General features: G+C 43.8%; 1 protein-coding gene across 13 annotated transcripts; it reads right to left on the bottom strand.

Moving 5' to 3' along the window:
• On the bottom strand, positions 1-11,965 carry ZNF212 (zinc finger protein 212). Of its 13 annotated transcripts, none has more exons than XM_032483253.1 (5): positions 11,800-11,965; positions 4,165-4,549; positions 3,907-3,993; positions 2,841-2,981; positions 1-2,024 (listed from the first exon to the last, which is right to left on the bottom strand). In XM_032483253.1, exons 1-5 carry the CDS (start codon positions 11,821-11,823, stop codon positions 1,162-1,164), a joined length of 1,500 nt encoding a protein of 499 aa, XP_032339144.1. In that variant the 5' UTR covers positions 11,824-11,965; the 3' UTR covers positions 1-1,161. The 13 variants fall into 13 exon arrangements, with proteins under 13 accessions (XP_032339144.1, XP_032339142.1, XP_032339145.1 ...); XM_032483251.1 differs by having other exon boundaries at positions 3,907-4,033; positions 4,165-4,554; positions 11,800-11,963; XM_032483254.1 differs by having other exon boundaries at positions 2,841-2,930; positions 3,907-4,033; positions 4,165-4,554; positions 11,800-11,962.
• Positions 11,966-15,088: the final 3,123 nt, after the last annotated feature.

Raw genomic sequence — 15,088 nt, forward strand, 5'->3', positions numbered from 1 at the left:
TTTTGTTGTTTTTTTTTTAACTTTGCTAGTAGCAAGTTTTATTCTAGGCAACTGCAAATCATCCAAGGGGACACTCACATAGGACCCACGAGCCCACTCCCCTCTCCCCAACATCAATGGGGCAGGTATTCAACACTCCTGAGAGACATCTGTATCATCTCAGGAAGAGTCAAGCCCAGAACTAATTTGCAAAGTGTGTAATCTGAACAACCTCAAGAAACAACTGGTGTAACAGGAACCAAGTCAAATAATCACTGGTACAAGCCCAACAACCTTAAGTAACAAAGTGGTCTTGTACCCCGGGCGGCTGCAGAGCACAGTGAGGACGGGATGGAAGAGCAGAGCGGCTGTGGGGAGAAACCCAAGCTCTCAGCTCCTTTCCAGGACTCCTCATTCCCAGCAGGGATCTGTGGGGCCCACCCCACTACTCTCTTCCTCCTGGCCAGTTAGCCCCATTCAAGACTGCCAAGGACCCCCATAAGAGGGAGCCCAGCACCACGCGCCCAGTTTCTGGCCCAGCTAACTGTAGGTGGGCTGAAAGAGCCCCACAAATGATCCCCTCCTAGAGGGTAGGCCCAGTCCCCATGTTAGGAACGACTCCTACAACTCTGGAAATTTAAAGTGTCAGACTTTTTAAATCAACTAAAATCTAATTCCAAAAAAAAAAAGTTCTTCAGAGCAAGGTAATCAGTTCATTTAAATTATTTCTTCTACTTGTTATTAACAAAGAGACTACAAAAGAGGAAACAGAGGGGCTGCTTCCCAGAGCCCTTCTACACATCTGCTCACTCCTTGGGCCCAACTCAACCCCTGTGAAGACCTGAATGCTGGGACAGGCCCCAGAACCAGACACCAGGGCCCACGGGGTCAGAGAGCCAACCCCAACCGTGACTATCTGCTCAGATGGGAAAACCAGACTCAAAGGTGCCAAGGAGACGGCAAACTTGGCAGCAGAGTAAAGACAGCAGGAGAGGCCTGGCCCCAGACGCCTCCTCTTCCCCAGTCTTCAGGAGTGCTGCTGGGCCTGGTGCCTGGTCAAGGGAAAGCAAATCAAAGCAACTCCCCTCAAGAAGAAGTCAGTCCCTGACTCTGCAGTGTCTCTTTAGGGGGACCAGTGCCACTCCCCTCTGCCCCCCCCAGACGGGCGAGGGGCTGGCACCCTTAAAGCAGGCCATTGGGCCTTCCAGGCTCCAGGGCCGGCCTGCCGCGCTCCCGCTGGTGGATCTTCTGGTGCTGCAGGAGGTGCTGCTTCTGGACAAAGCTCTTCTCACACTCGCTGCAACTGTAGGGCCGCTCGCCCGTGTGGATGCGCTGGTGCCGCACGAGATCAGACGGGTGGCTGAAGCTCTTGCCACAGTAACCACAGATGAGGGAACTCCGGCTTTTCCTCCAAGGGATGTGGCCAGGCAAGGCGACCAGGCTGTTGGGTGAGAACCGCTCCTGGACACAGTGCCCAGCACTGGGCCCCTCCTGCAAGTGGCAGCGCTGGTGAGTCACCAGGCTCACCCTGCAGCTGAACGTCCTCATGCACACGTCACACTGATGCAGCTTCGCCTTCCTGGACGGGGGCTTCAGCCGGGGCCTGGGCCGAACACTCTTCTCTGGCTCCGAGGCTGGGTAAGACTCCCACCCCGAGTGGGTCCGCAGATGTGTGGCCAGCTGCTGCTTACAGCGGAAGTCGATCTCACACTCAGAACATCTGTAGGGCCCAGAAGTGTCCCCTTTCAGCTTCAAGCCCTGCCCACACTCCTGACCCAGGTGCAGCTGCCTATTCGACTTCTGCTTCAGGGGGCAGCCCAGGGTTCTGCCACCACTGGGATCTCTACTTCCCTCAATGGGCCCTTCTGGATTAGCGTCCTTAGGACCTGATTCCAAGAGGACAGAAGCGCCCTGACCATCCCAGAGCCCAGCCGGCTCTGGGCTCAGGAGAGCGTGCTCTTCAGCAATGTCTGAGAACTCTCCAGCAAGATCCACAGGGCTTTCCTGCACGTGCTGTATCTCCTGCTTGATCATAGCTGCTCCTGCTGCCAAGAGAAAGAAGAGCCACAAAAAAAGATCACATTCTAGCACCTTCAGTTTTTTCAGAGCTAAACAAACATTTGTGAACTTCAGAAGGGCTCAAATCAAAGTACCCCAGGATCAAAAGAATTAGGACAATTTGGAAGAGGATGAGACTGACTGGGTTCTAAGACCTAAAACACTAAACCTGTATTCAGATGGAGACATACTGATTGGAAATGTGAATATGTTATTCTTACAGAACAATGTTATAAATTCTCCAAGCCTGTCCACAAATTTGCATTCAATCTCTGTGAAAAATGACAAAATAAACTGTAACACCTATGCTAATTTAAGTGTTACAGAGTGTTAAAACGATACATGTAAATAATCTAAAAAAACCAAAGTACTAAGTAAACCTATAGCTTAGAAGTTCAGCATCCAGCTCTGTTCTTCCTGCATATTCTCCTCAAACTGCCTGGTTTACAAATGCTTCTCCTGCCTCTTACCCAGTCAGCTTCACTCCTGAAGATCTGACCAACCTCTTCTCAGTCTCCAGTGGGTTTTGACTAACGCTTATCAGGCACCCTGCTCTGCAGGGCATGAAGAAGGATGATGGGGCTGTGAATCTTAAGGACTCCCCACAGTAGTTAAGGAAGTAAGATACACATATAATAGGTGAACTAATGATAAAGGAGTCTGTAATAAATAAATAGTAGTCTATAATAAATAAATGCCAGATGAGGACACGGACTAGCAGTGTTTGGTAGTTTAGCAGTGGGAGAGCTCACTACAGGCTGCAAGGAGCAGGGACTGGGATGGAATATTCTGGAGCCACTCACCTGGGTGGACCTGACCAGGGCCTTCCTCCTCCAAGTCACCCAGCATCTCTGTACCCAACTCCGAGTCTCCTTCTGGCTGGCCAAGCACCTCTGGGTTGGAAACAGCACCGTGTGAGCCCAGGAGAGAGTATGGGTCATTTGCTGATGAATACGGTGACCAATGTCAAGGAGTTGATATTAAAACTTCAAAAATTCAGTCACTTTCCCCTAGCAGTTTGGGACAATTAGAAAATTATGGCCAATTCAAATGATCCATTCAGCTAACTGCTGCCTTTGACACTCCTTCTGAGCCACTTGTGGTGCGGGCGGTCAGGCTCCCATCAGCAGCCCTGCCTCACACGGACATGGTCCCCTTTCAGGGCATCTAATTTCATCTGGGCTACACACTGGAAGGTAAGGTGGGCACTGCTATGCCCCACTGTGACAGACAAGGAAAGAGCCACTAGCAGAACATGTGACCCAGCCACACAGTCACCTCTCAACCCATTTGTCACGTCCCTCCCCCTCCACCCTGCTCCGTCATACTGGCCTTCTCGGCAATCCTCCAAGGACCTAGATTTCAAAAGATTTTGTCAACTAAATGAAATGCATTTATTGTGTAATAGCCTATATTTTACGTATAAGGATGTGTATCAAGCACACTTCTACTCAACACAAAATGAACACTGAGACCACAAGGACTGGCTGCAATTCTAGCTAAATGCCAAGAAACACTGTTCGGTTAGTCTGTGCTGCCCACCTCCATCCCAGGTAACAAAAGATTTCTTGTCAAACAGTCTCAAGTGTTAAAAACAGCATGAGGAACCCTCGCCATGTTACACTCTAACGCATACGATGACATCTTACCTGTCAGTAAGTATTACCAGCAATGTGACCAGACAGCAGAAAGACAAAACACACAACACTGAGACCTTTCCAAAGACTTCATAAATTGAGGGCCTGGAGACTCCTATTTCTCAAGTCGGCTAAGGCCAGGAGAGGATCCAGGTGTAGCCTGGGTCACAAGCTACCTGGCCAGGAACTGCAGGATGTCTGAGAGAATTTTAGAGAGAAAACTGCCACTTACTCAGAGAGACCAGAGTCTCATAGTTGCTCTTCATCACGTTTGTGTACAGCTCCTTCTGCCAGTCCTCCAGATTCTCCCACTCCTGCTCTGAAAAACAGACTCCATCATTTTCAAGGGACCTGGACACCTGAAATCACAGAAGTCACACAGTGAGCCCTCCAGTCACAGCCATGAAGGACAAGCCAGACACTGAGAATCTTCACTAACACGGGCTGCCCCCCACCCTCTCTGGGCTCACTCTCAACCCTCAAGGATTACCTTGGGGGCCTCCCCCTTGCTGCCCGGGGGCAGCCGCAGGATCCAGAAGTTCCTGTTCCGCAGCAGGTTCTCCATGTTCTCCAGCCGCCTCTGCAGCAGCCCGTATTCCTGCAGCAGGGTGCCCAGCACGGCCCACTTGCCCTCCAGCTGGTTCCCGAACTCCACGGCCGTCTTCTCGCAGTCGGCCAGCTTCTTCTCGGCTGTCCCTGTTCGCCCCTCCAAGCTCTGCAGCCGGGCGGCCTGGGACTCCATCTTCTTCTCCACGGCCTGGATGGCAGCCACCACGGTCCAGAGTGAGATCTCCGAGGTCTGCAAATAGGAGCTCTTCTCTGTCGCTTGTGGGGGCAGCATGCAGGAATTCAAAGGGGAGGAGTGGCGCTTCCTTCTGTGCTGAAGAATCAGACTCAGGGTCAGAGTCAGTGTCATTTCCAAATAACAGGTAAACAAACACAATGCGTCCACTGGGTCCACCAGCACTTACAGCCACCTAGTTTCTACTTCTTTTTGTAAATTTAAAAAGCACGTGCTTTTATATTCTGATACTGCAAATTATACACATACACTGTAATAAGAAAATACTGAAAAGCAGAAAGAAAGAAAAAATTATGCAAAACACCACCATCCAGAAATAAGCTGTTAGAATTTTGATGTATTTCCTATCAGGTTTTTTCATCTTTTAACTTTCTAAAATGATTTGACTGAGTCCTCTGACATTTCCCTTACACTTCATATTTTTTATGGTGTGTCCCTGACAGTAGAAAAATCACTCTCATTGAAGCTCAAAATGACTAAACCAAGATTTGTAAAGTCTTCCTGAAGCTGTCCTCTTGCCCCTACTGTCCCACGTTATGTTCATTTCAGTCCTAAACCCACAAAGCTTTGTATTCTCTTATACAGCCCACACTTCATTCAGGGCTGCTTCTCTAACCACAAGGAGGATACTGAGACAGAGACATTGAAAGGAAATATCTTTCAAAGAACTGCTAGGGCTGGAGCTTATGATCTAGAGAAACAGGGGACAAAATGAAACCAGTGGGCACAGAACTGAACACCTAAGTCTGGCCAACTACTCCAGTTAACCAGCTCGGTTCATTATTGGGCATATGAGTCAACAGCTTAAATATCCCCCCTTAAAAAAGATTTAAAGAAAAGTTTAATGTAAGGGAAAAATGCAAATGGAACAAAAGAAAATATGAGCTTGGAGGATAAATTCATTGCATCACATTGTCTACTTTTAATTTTAAGTCTCTACGTCTCCAGCCTTTGGGAGTCTCCTCTTTCCTCTCTGCGGCCCAGCATTTTGCTGCTAATGTTGGGACTTTTTCCAAACAGGAAGGTGGGTTGGGATCTGAGCAGAGAAATAACATCTCTCCTCTTCCACACAGTCAAAGTCTGAAAAGAGTATTAAGTCAAGTTTCTTCTTTTCTTCTGTTTTAAATTATCTATCATGACAGAAATAATTCAAATGCCCATCAGCTGGTGAATAGATAAACAAATTGTGGTCCATTCATATATAATAGGTTGAATTATGTCTCCCCCCAAAAATATGTGTAAGTCCTAACCCCAGGACTTCAGAATGTGATCTTACGTGGAGATACCCTTTACTGACGTAATCAAGTTAACAAATCTCCATGTAACCACCAGTCAAAAACATTAATTAAAATTAAATATATATATGTACACACACACAGCACACCTCCAAGATATTGTGGGTTCAGTTCCAAACCTCCACAACAAAGCAAATATCACAATAAAGCAAGTCATATGAATTTTTTTGTTTTCTAGTGCATATAAATATTGTGTTTACACTATTCTATAGTCTATTAAGTGTGCAAATTGTATCTTTAAAAAGCATATTCCTTAATTAAAAAATACTTTTTTGCTAAAAAGTGTTAACCATCATCTGAGCCTTCAGTGAGCCATAATCTTTTTGTAGTAGTAACATCAAAGGTCACTGATCACAGATCACCATCGTAAATATAACAATAATGAAAACATTCAAAATGTTTTGAGAAATACCAAAATGTGACACAGAGACACAAAGGGAGCAAATGCTGTTGGAAAAATGGTGCCAACAGACTTACTCAATATAGAACTGCCACAAACCTGCAACCTGTAAGAAACACAGTAACTGCACAGTGCAATAAAACAAAGCACAATACAAGAAGGCCTGCCTGTATTTGTGTGTTTGTTTTATAAATATCACCCTTGCAGTCCTTTGTGCAAGTAACTTTGCTGAAGTAACTACTATCCTGAATTTGGTTTTTCATGATTAACTGCCTTTTTTCATATGTTATACCAGGTTTGTTTCAAAAATATGTTCTTTTAATTTTGCATGTTTTAGGGGATTTTGTATAAATGGACTGTCAGTCTTCCACAGCTCCTGGGAATAGCCTGTTGTTGCAGGTGTCTGTAATTAATTCATTTTCACTGCTGTATAATACTCCACCACTTGACTATACCACAATTTATTTTTCCATTCCACTACTGATATTTCCCCATCTTTGTCATTACAACAGTGCTATGATGAACAGAACTGTACTCGGCTCCTAGTGGACATAGGCAAGTTTCCCAAGGGTACAAGAGAATTGCTGGCTCATTGGGTATATACACATTCTAAACTTAGGCAGATAATGCAAAATGTTTTCCAAAGCAGTTGTACCAATTTCACTCCTAAGTATCCTGGTTGTTCCACAACTTCATCAACATTTGTTACTGTCAAACTTAAATCTGTGTCCCTCTAGTAGATCTGAAATGATACCTCATCATGGTTTTCATCTGCATTTTCCTTGGTTACTAACAAGAGATAAGCATCTTTTTTATGTTTATTGGTCATTCAAATTTCCCCCTCAGTGCTGAAGTCTTTCATTCATTTATCCTTTGGGTTATCTCACTTCTCATAGGATCTATGAGATTTCTCTATAAATTCTGGAAACTAATCTTTATCAGTTAACTGTGTTACAAATAACCTCCCTTATTTGTGCCTCATTTTAAAATTCTCTTTACTATCATTTGATAAACAGTCCTTAGTTTTAATGTAGTTTTGTTAGCATTAATTGTTTTTTGGTTTGAACTTTCATGGCAGGTGTAAAAAATATCTATAATCCCACAATACTGTCTTCTAAACACTTGATAGTTTAGCCTTTCACACAAGTATTTATCTCAACTAGAATTGAGACAATATTTGTGTATGGGGCAAGCCTTAATTTTCATATGGGAAATCAACAGATCTAATGCTATATAATGAAAAGTCATCATTTATTCACTGATCTGTAATCTCTGTCATAAATCAAGTTTTCATACATATCAGTCTGTCTCTAGCATCTCTATTCTGTTCTACAGGTCAATTTTTCTACTGCTTTACCAACATTACTGTCTCAATGACCATAGCTTTTTGATAATTATTGGTATCTGGTAAGACAAGTCCCACCTCCTTGTTTTACAGAACTATCTCAACTACTTTTGGCCTGTTGACAGTCTACAAACTTGAAAGGTTTCACAAAAATATCTTCAGAGATTTTTGTCTGGAAATGCATCAAATCCATAGATAAATTTGAGAAGTGATATCTTTAGGATAAAATGTTTCAATCCATACACACAGTACACTCTCCTTTTCTAAGGTATTAATATCTTTCAGTATTTAAACATTTTTATAGGTACCTGTTCCAATCATCAATTGCTGTATAACAAATAATTCCAAAATTCAGTCACTTAAGTCAACGTCCATTTTGCTTATGAATCTGCAATTATAGGAGGGTTTGACAGTAAGTCTGTGGCAAGTGGAGCAAATCATAGGCAGGCAGGTGCTGCAGTCACCTGAAGAATCCCAAGACACATGGAGAGGTTGTATGGTGATCTGTTCAACAACCTTACCTAAGGTCCCAGTATATAGTCAGCATCAACCACTGGAATACACTTTCATTTCTAACAGAGTATTTTTGCCTTTTTTCTCTTTTTTTCTTCATTAATCTCTCTAAACATTGAAATCACATGTTGATAGATATATGGATAAAAAATAATATTATCCTCTATAACTGTGCTGTCCAATATAATAGCCACTAGAAACTCGTGGATGCTTAAATTTAAATTAATTAAAATTAAACTAAAATTTCAGTTGCTCAGTCAAAATAGCTACATCGCAAGTACTCAACAGCCACGTGTAACTTGTGGCTACTATGCTGAACGGGACAGAGAGAATAATTCCATCATCTCAGAAAGTTCTATTGGATGCACTACACCCTAACTAATTTTTTTCTGCTTGTATTAAAATCTCTACTATGAGGGTGAATTTTCCTTGTAGTTCTATCAATTTTTGTTTATATATTTTAAGGCCATATGATTGGGTGCACATAAGATTGGAAATGTCCTATCAGGCTGGTAAATTGAGTCTCTTACATTTTAAAAGTAGTAGCAGCCCTCTATCTCTAGCAATATTAATATAGTTAAGTCAATTTTCTTTTGATTAGTATTAGCTTGGTATGTTTTCATATCCTTTTATATTCAGCCATTTCTATAGCTTTATATTTTAGCTATATCTCTAACAAACCTTTTGTTGGACTTTAACCCATTCTGACAATCTTTGCCGTTTAACTAGGACATTTAGTCCATTTACATTTATTTTAATTGTGATTTATTTTTATTTACTTTTACTTTTTGTGCTATTTATCCCATCTTTCATCTTCTTTCTTGACTTCTCTTAGATTATTTTTTCTTATTCTATTATCCCTCTTTTAAATTCTAAGTTATACAGCCAAGTTCTAGTCTTTTAGCAACTACCCTAGAAATTACAGGAAGCATACTTACAAAGATCTTTAAACATCTGAATTCTGACCATCTCTTCCTAACTTTTAAATCAATGCTGCCATGTATTTTAATTCTGCTTTGTTTTTAACCCCACAAGAGATTAACATTTTATTTACTCAATATTTGTTTAGGTTTACCCATTTCCATGGCTCAACATATTTTCTTACATTTTCACTTTTCACTTAAGATAATTTTCCTTGTACCTGAAATATATCCTTTAGAATTCCCTTTAAGGAGAGTGTATTAGTAACAAACTGTCAGTTTTAAATTGTCTGAAAATACTTTTATTTTACTGTTGTTTTTGAAAGATACTTTTGTTGAGTATAAAAATCTGAGATTGCATAGTTATTTTCTTTTAGTCCATTAATGATATCATTCTACCATTGTCTGGCTTCCACTGTTTTTGGTGAGAAGCTGAATCCCATTAGTCTTACAATGGTTCATTTGAAGGTCTCTTTATTTGGCTGCTTTTAAGAATTCTCTTTGCCTCGTATTCTGTACTTTCACTATTATGTATCTACATAAAGATTTCTCTGTGTTTATCCTGATTGGGATTTACTGGGTTTCTAGGTATTAGTACTTGCATCATTCCTACAACACCCTCTGCCATTAGCTAGTCATCAAACATGGCCTCCAGCGTAGATTGTGTGTGTATTCCCACTGGAATTCCAGTATGTTTTTCTTCTGGAATTGCGATATCTGAAATCTCTGAGGATCTAATTTTGTTGCTCATTAATTTTACTGGCTTTTTCTCGTACTTTTCCATTGCCTGTTTGGTAACTTTCTATTGTAAATTCATTTTTCTTGGAATTTTATCTGTGAGAATTACTTGAAGTCTGAGTTGGGTGTAGACTCCTTCAGAGAAGATGTGTATTTATTTCTGATAGATAGCCAGAGGCCCTACTTTAAACTAAACTCTTAGCTTAAGGTTTCCCAGACACCCAGGTCATATGAATTCAGGCAATAAACCCACTTGAAGGTCACCATGAATTCTCAAGGGGCACCTTGCACCTATCTCTCAGCACCAAGGTTTGACATGATTTTCTCTGCAAGCACTCTCTGGGGTAAGAGCTTAACTTCCAGTTCACACTGAATGTTGCCCTTTGAAGTCTCAGCTTTATAGGATTGAGGTAGGAGGCGTCTTATACTCCCCACCTTAGGCTCTGAGTTTTGTCTTCTATTTTCCAGGCCCCTTGAGGTCATAAACACCACAGATGAACGTTCAGCACATGCCCTCAAAGTCAGGTTCAGAACTCTGTTTACCTCTTAAGAGTTCTCTCTTTCACTTAATCTTTGGGCTCCAAGTATTCTTTACTAACTACATTTCCACTTATTTGTGTTTCCTCCCAGCATTTTTAGTTGCTTTCATCAGGGCACCTACTTAGCCATACTATCAACTAAGACGTACAGAATCCTCATCTAAAGATGAATATAGAAATATGCTCAAGGATGATTTAAATACATTCTGCAAGGACAGATCCATAAATTATTAAAGCACAGCTGGGGATTTTGAAGGATCTTTAAGATTTCCTTTTAACAATGTCTGTTGAAGACATGCAGGTAACTGCACTGACCAGCAGGAAGAAGCACTCTGGGAGTTAGTAACCTGTCCTCTTGCCCAACTTCAGTACTACTAATTTGGTCTTGAGGAAAAGGCAAGTCTTTCACTGCATCACATTAGCTTAAAGGAGTCAAATGAGATTAACACCATGAACACTTGTATCTTGACTTCATAATTCAACTGTAACTTCTTTGAAAGCAAACACTGTGTTCTTTAAGTCTTTTAATTCTTCCCCTCTTAGTTCTTAACCACTTTCTACAAAAATCAAATACAATGCACCCTGCTTATGGTCAAGTTTTCACTAAAGGATCTCCTTAGTTCTTACCTCTCGCAAAGATTTCACATGATTCTGAAAGTGTCTCTAGATCAAGAAATAATGTACTAAAAAACAATGAAGTTCCATCTGCCCTTTCCTTAGCAAATCCTCTTTTACTATCAAAGTAACCACAATTTTGGATTAATATGAGGAACCTGGCAGGAACCATAGAGATCATCTAGTAACTAGTCCAACACTCAATTTACAGGTAAGGAAACAGAGACCCAGAGTGAACACAGTTGACTAAAATCACTAAACTGAACAGCTAAGAGCTGAGTTATGGCTGAAACCAAGCTTCCTGACTTCATGCCCAAGATTTTCCTTACCCCAAGTTCCGCGTCTCGCCATTCCGTGAATGGGGACAGTTAGAGAGAAAGAGATCTGGTAGCTTCACAGAAAAATCCCAGCAACTACACCGTGAGGTCACACCTGTCCCTATGGAGAGGAAGCCCAGCCTGACTTCAACCTGTGGGTGCAACCCAGGACTGAAGTCTAGCAGGAGAGCATCGCAGAAGGAACGAGGGAAACCCATCAGGCCGAGAACGAGCTGATCGCGAAGAGGCAGAGTCCTGGGGTCCCCGGAGCACCAGGGCGAGCTCGCTGGCAGTGATGGGGACCCAGGGTTTCCAATCCGCACCACCTCGCCGTCCTGGAAACGGGCTCTCTTTGGGCTCGACGAAAACGTGTCGGGACAGTAGCAAATCCAAAACCATGAAACAAGCCTCCGAGAAGTTTCTCGGCGAAGGCGCGTGGCGCTGGGGCTCCGGCCGCACGCAGAAAGAGTCGGATGGGGGAGGGCAGAGCGCAGGGGTCGCGGGGGGGAGGTCGGTCTTCACCCGCGCCAGCGGCAGCCGAGGACACCCTGCCCGTCCGGGGTCAGCACCTCGAAGCCCCGCCCCGGCAGGGGTCCGCCATCCCGAACGCGCCCTCGGGTCCGTGTCAGGAGGATTCTTACCAGAGCAGGCGCCGACTCCGCCATGGCTGCCAGTCGCCCCTCAACACCCGGGCCCCGCCTGATATGCCTCGGGCTGCGCGCGGGTCCGCTGGGCGCCCCCGGCCCCTCTTCAGAGCCGCCAGCAGCGCCGTGTTGATACAAGGTGCATTGTGGGAGTGCGGCCCTCCCAGGCCAAGACGGGCGCCGGCCGCTCGTCCTCACCGCGCGGGATTTCCCTGCGCCCCCGTGAGGCAGGAGGGTGAACAGCAGCTCAGCACTCCGGGCTGCAGCGGGACGGGAGTATTCCGTCCTCCCAAGGCAGGTGCAGGTTCGGAATTCAAGGGCCTTTGTCTGTCTCTTGCGTGCCCGGCCCTCTGATAGGTGTTTCCGGGGCTTCAAAAACGTATAAAACCCAGACTTTGCTCTGAGGGAAGAACGTGTAATCTAGCTGGGGGAAAGAGATACGGTTCCAAATGGCAAGTGCTTTTATTCCAAAAGTATACCTGTTATTTCGCTTTTTAGAAACTAGAAATGTTACGGAAACGACAGGCCAGCCAAGAAACAAGCACCACTCGGAGGGTTGGAGTACTCAGATGTATTACGCCGGCGGGCTCAGAGGGGCTTCTGCTCCGAAGCTCTGAGCACCTCCAAGACATGCGCATGAGGTTTTACAGGGTTAAGTACAAGCTTGGGGTATTCGGCCAATAGGCATGGAACAGCTTTAGCAGCATCATTATCACAAAAGTGGAGGCAGGGAGGCAGCAAACCAACATTCCAAAGCCACATATATCTCTTTGAAAATCCAGCTGGCTAGCAAAAAAACATAAACAGGGAATCAGCAAACCAACACTAATTAACTTAGATTTACGAGTTAGTCCAGCAGAACTCAGATCAGTATTCCAGTACTTAGATTTGTGAGTTATCTTGTCAGCCCGGCTTTTCTTGTTAGCCCAGCCCGGCTTTTCTTTCACATTCTTAGACTTGTGAGTCATCTTGTTAGCCCAGCCTGGCTTTTCCTTCACAGAAACACACTTCTCATTTCAACAGTGGGTGAGGTGCCCAGGCCAACTCACTGAAGCCTATCAATTGTACTAATCACATGCCTTGGAAAATCCACGATAGTCCCGATTTCATATCTTTGCCTTCACAAGATCCAAGCCTTGAACGGCAATGAATTCACCAAAGGTCATGTTTTTGCATCTCTTAGAAGCCACTCATTTGTCCTTTCCCTGTGATACTCAGATCTTGACACATGTCTTTAAATAAACTTTTAAATGCAGCTCACAGTTATTCCCATTGTCGGCAGGGGGTATTAGAGGAAACAATAAAATACACTCTTAGTACCTATATCCTGTTGTATCTACATCTGTAGAACATGAACGTGACATGCAGGGCTGAAAGTGACTTTAGACATCATCTTACCCAAATTCTCATTTTTAGTGACAGAGAAAAAAAGTATTTTTTGCATCGCAAATAATATAAATTAAGTTTAAAATAATGCTTTAAAATATTTATCCTGTCCCTTAAATCTTCTACCATATGATTTATAGCATAGATATTAGCATATATGTACACCCAAACATTTTTTTACTCAAGAAAGTTTATAGGCCACGGCTTTGAGACTCTTTCTGTTCTGTTCCCCTTACTATCCAGGAAGTGTCTAGATGACTGAGACCATGTCTTTTGTGTTCCTCTCCCAGCAATAACCCCCTGGGGAGCATGCCCACTCAGCTTCCATGTCAGCGAGAACTCCATAATCAACACTCCTTGGCTCAAGCTCTCCCCTACCCGCACTGTATATATATGTGTAGTGAACATCTGCTAACTTCATCAGCTTAGCACTTCTCCCCTCCTCAGGGCATATATGCACCTCCTTCCCTTTGGGGAATGGCTCCTCCTGGGTTCTAGTCATGGAATTCAAGTGGGTGCTGCCATCTTGTTCCATGGCAATTCCAGCCTGGTCATAGTGCCTGTTTGAAGGTCAGGCATCTAACTCAAGCCAGCCCAATCATAGCGCCCTAGCCTCCTGGCCATAATTATTGAGACTCAGGTAGACATATGACTTAAGCTGGACCAATCAGAGCTTTTCCCTGGGATCCTTCTAACCAGAGCTGAGGGTACAGGTTAATTTCCCCTCTGGTGAAGCTCTAAATATGAGTCAGGAATAGTCTTGTCCCCCATTTTTTGGAGTAAGTTAGTTTAAAAGAATGATCCCAACACACCGAAAGGAACAGAGATGACACATTTTTGTCTCTGTCCAGGATTGGTTGTTCAACTGTTCCTTGGAGTCTGTGAATGATTCCAGGTTCCTTTCAGAAACTTCCCCTTTCTCCATGGTTGGCCAGTCAGCCTCAGGTAGGGGAAGTGAGTGTCTGGGTAACCTGGAGAGTTTTTTATTGCACGTCCTTTTATCCATTTTGAATTTTGAATGTACGAATGTAAAATCTTTTCAAAACTTCATTACTTGATTGATTAAAAACTGGTGCAGAATTCCTTTTAGGGAGAGAACAGTGTTTTGTTTAACAAGAGAGTTTTATTGGCTATTTTAATTGTGGAAAAATAGGCCCCAAGGAAAGGCTTGGAAGGCAGAAGGTGAGCAAAGACAAAACTAAATTGCTCTCCATAGTAAATTAGGATTTGGGGGTTTCTCTGAGTATCCTGGGAGACAGGCAGTGAGGGGGCACAGAAGGGGGAGGGGCGCTATTCTTCTAGAGGCTGAAAAGATACAAAATGGAAAAGGGGAGATGGTCAACTCCGAGAAATTCCTGTTGAGAACGGTTCAAGGTCTTTTAAGAACGGAGATGGTGGGTGTTTGGGGCCTAATTTGGGGTCGTTCGCTGTGCTAGGCTGAGATGAGACCCTCTCCGCAACCTCCAAAGTATAAAAGTCTACTGCACTTAAGCGTTTTATCGGGGAAAAACAAAGAAGACACAGAGCTCCGCCATCTGGGTTAGTGCGGAGCTGAGGGGTGAGACCAGCAGCGTGAAGGCACATATGTGTGAACTGGAGAACCCAGAAAGCATGAGCTACCTCTCCTCGCCCCCAAATCCTTGAGGGGGGGCGGGGGCTGCTGGTTTTGACAGTATATGTGGGGTGGGGGCTCAAGCCACCTTATGATTAAAGGATATTGATCCCATAGGGATGGAAGGCATGGGGACTAACCCAGGTAACCAACACTGGCTTACACTTCTAAGACTGGATATAGGATCCCTTTTGACCCTTAAATGAGTCTTATTTTTTTAATAAAGGAGATAGTAAACCTACAGAGATGATCACGCTGAGGGATGATATGGGTTTAAAATATGTCTAA

This window comes from Camelus ferus, chromosome 7, assembly GCF_009834535.1.
Source record: "Camelus ferus isolate YT-003-E chromosome 7, BCGSAC_Cfer_1.0, whole genome shotgun sequence".
In the NCBI taxonomy this organism is placed as follows: Eukaryota; Metazoa; Chordata; class Mammalia; order Artiodactyla; family Camelidae; genus Camelus; species Camelus ferus.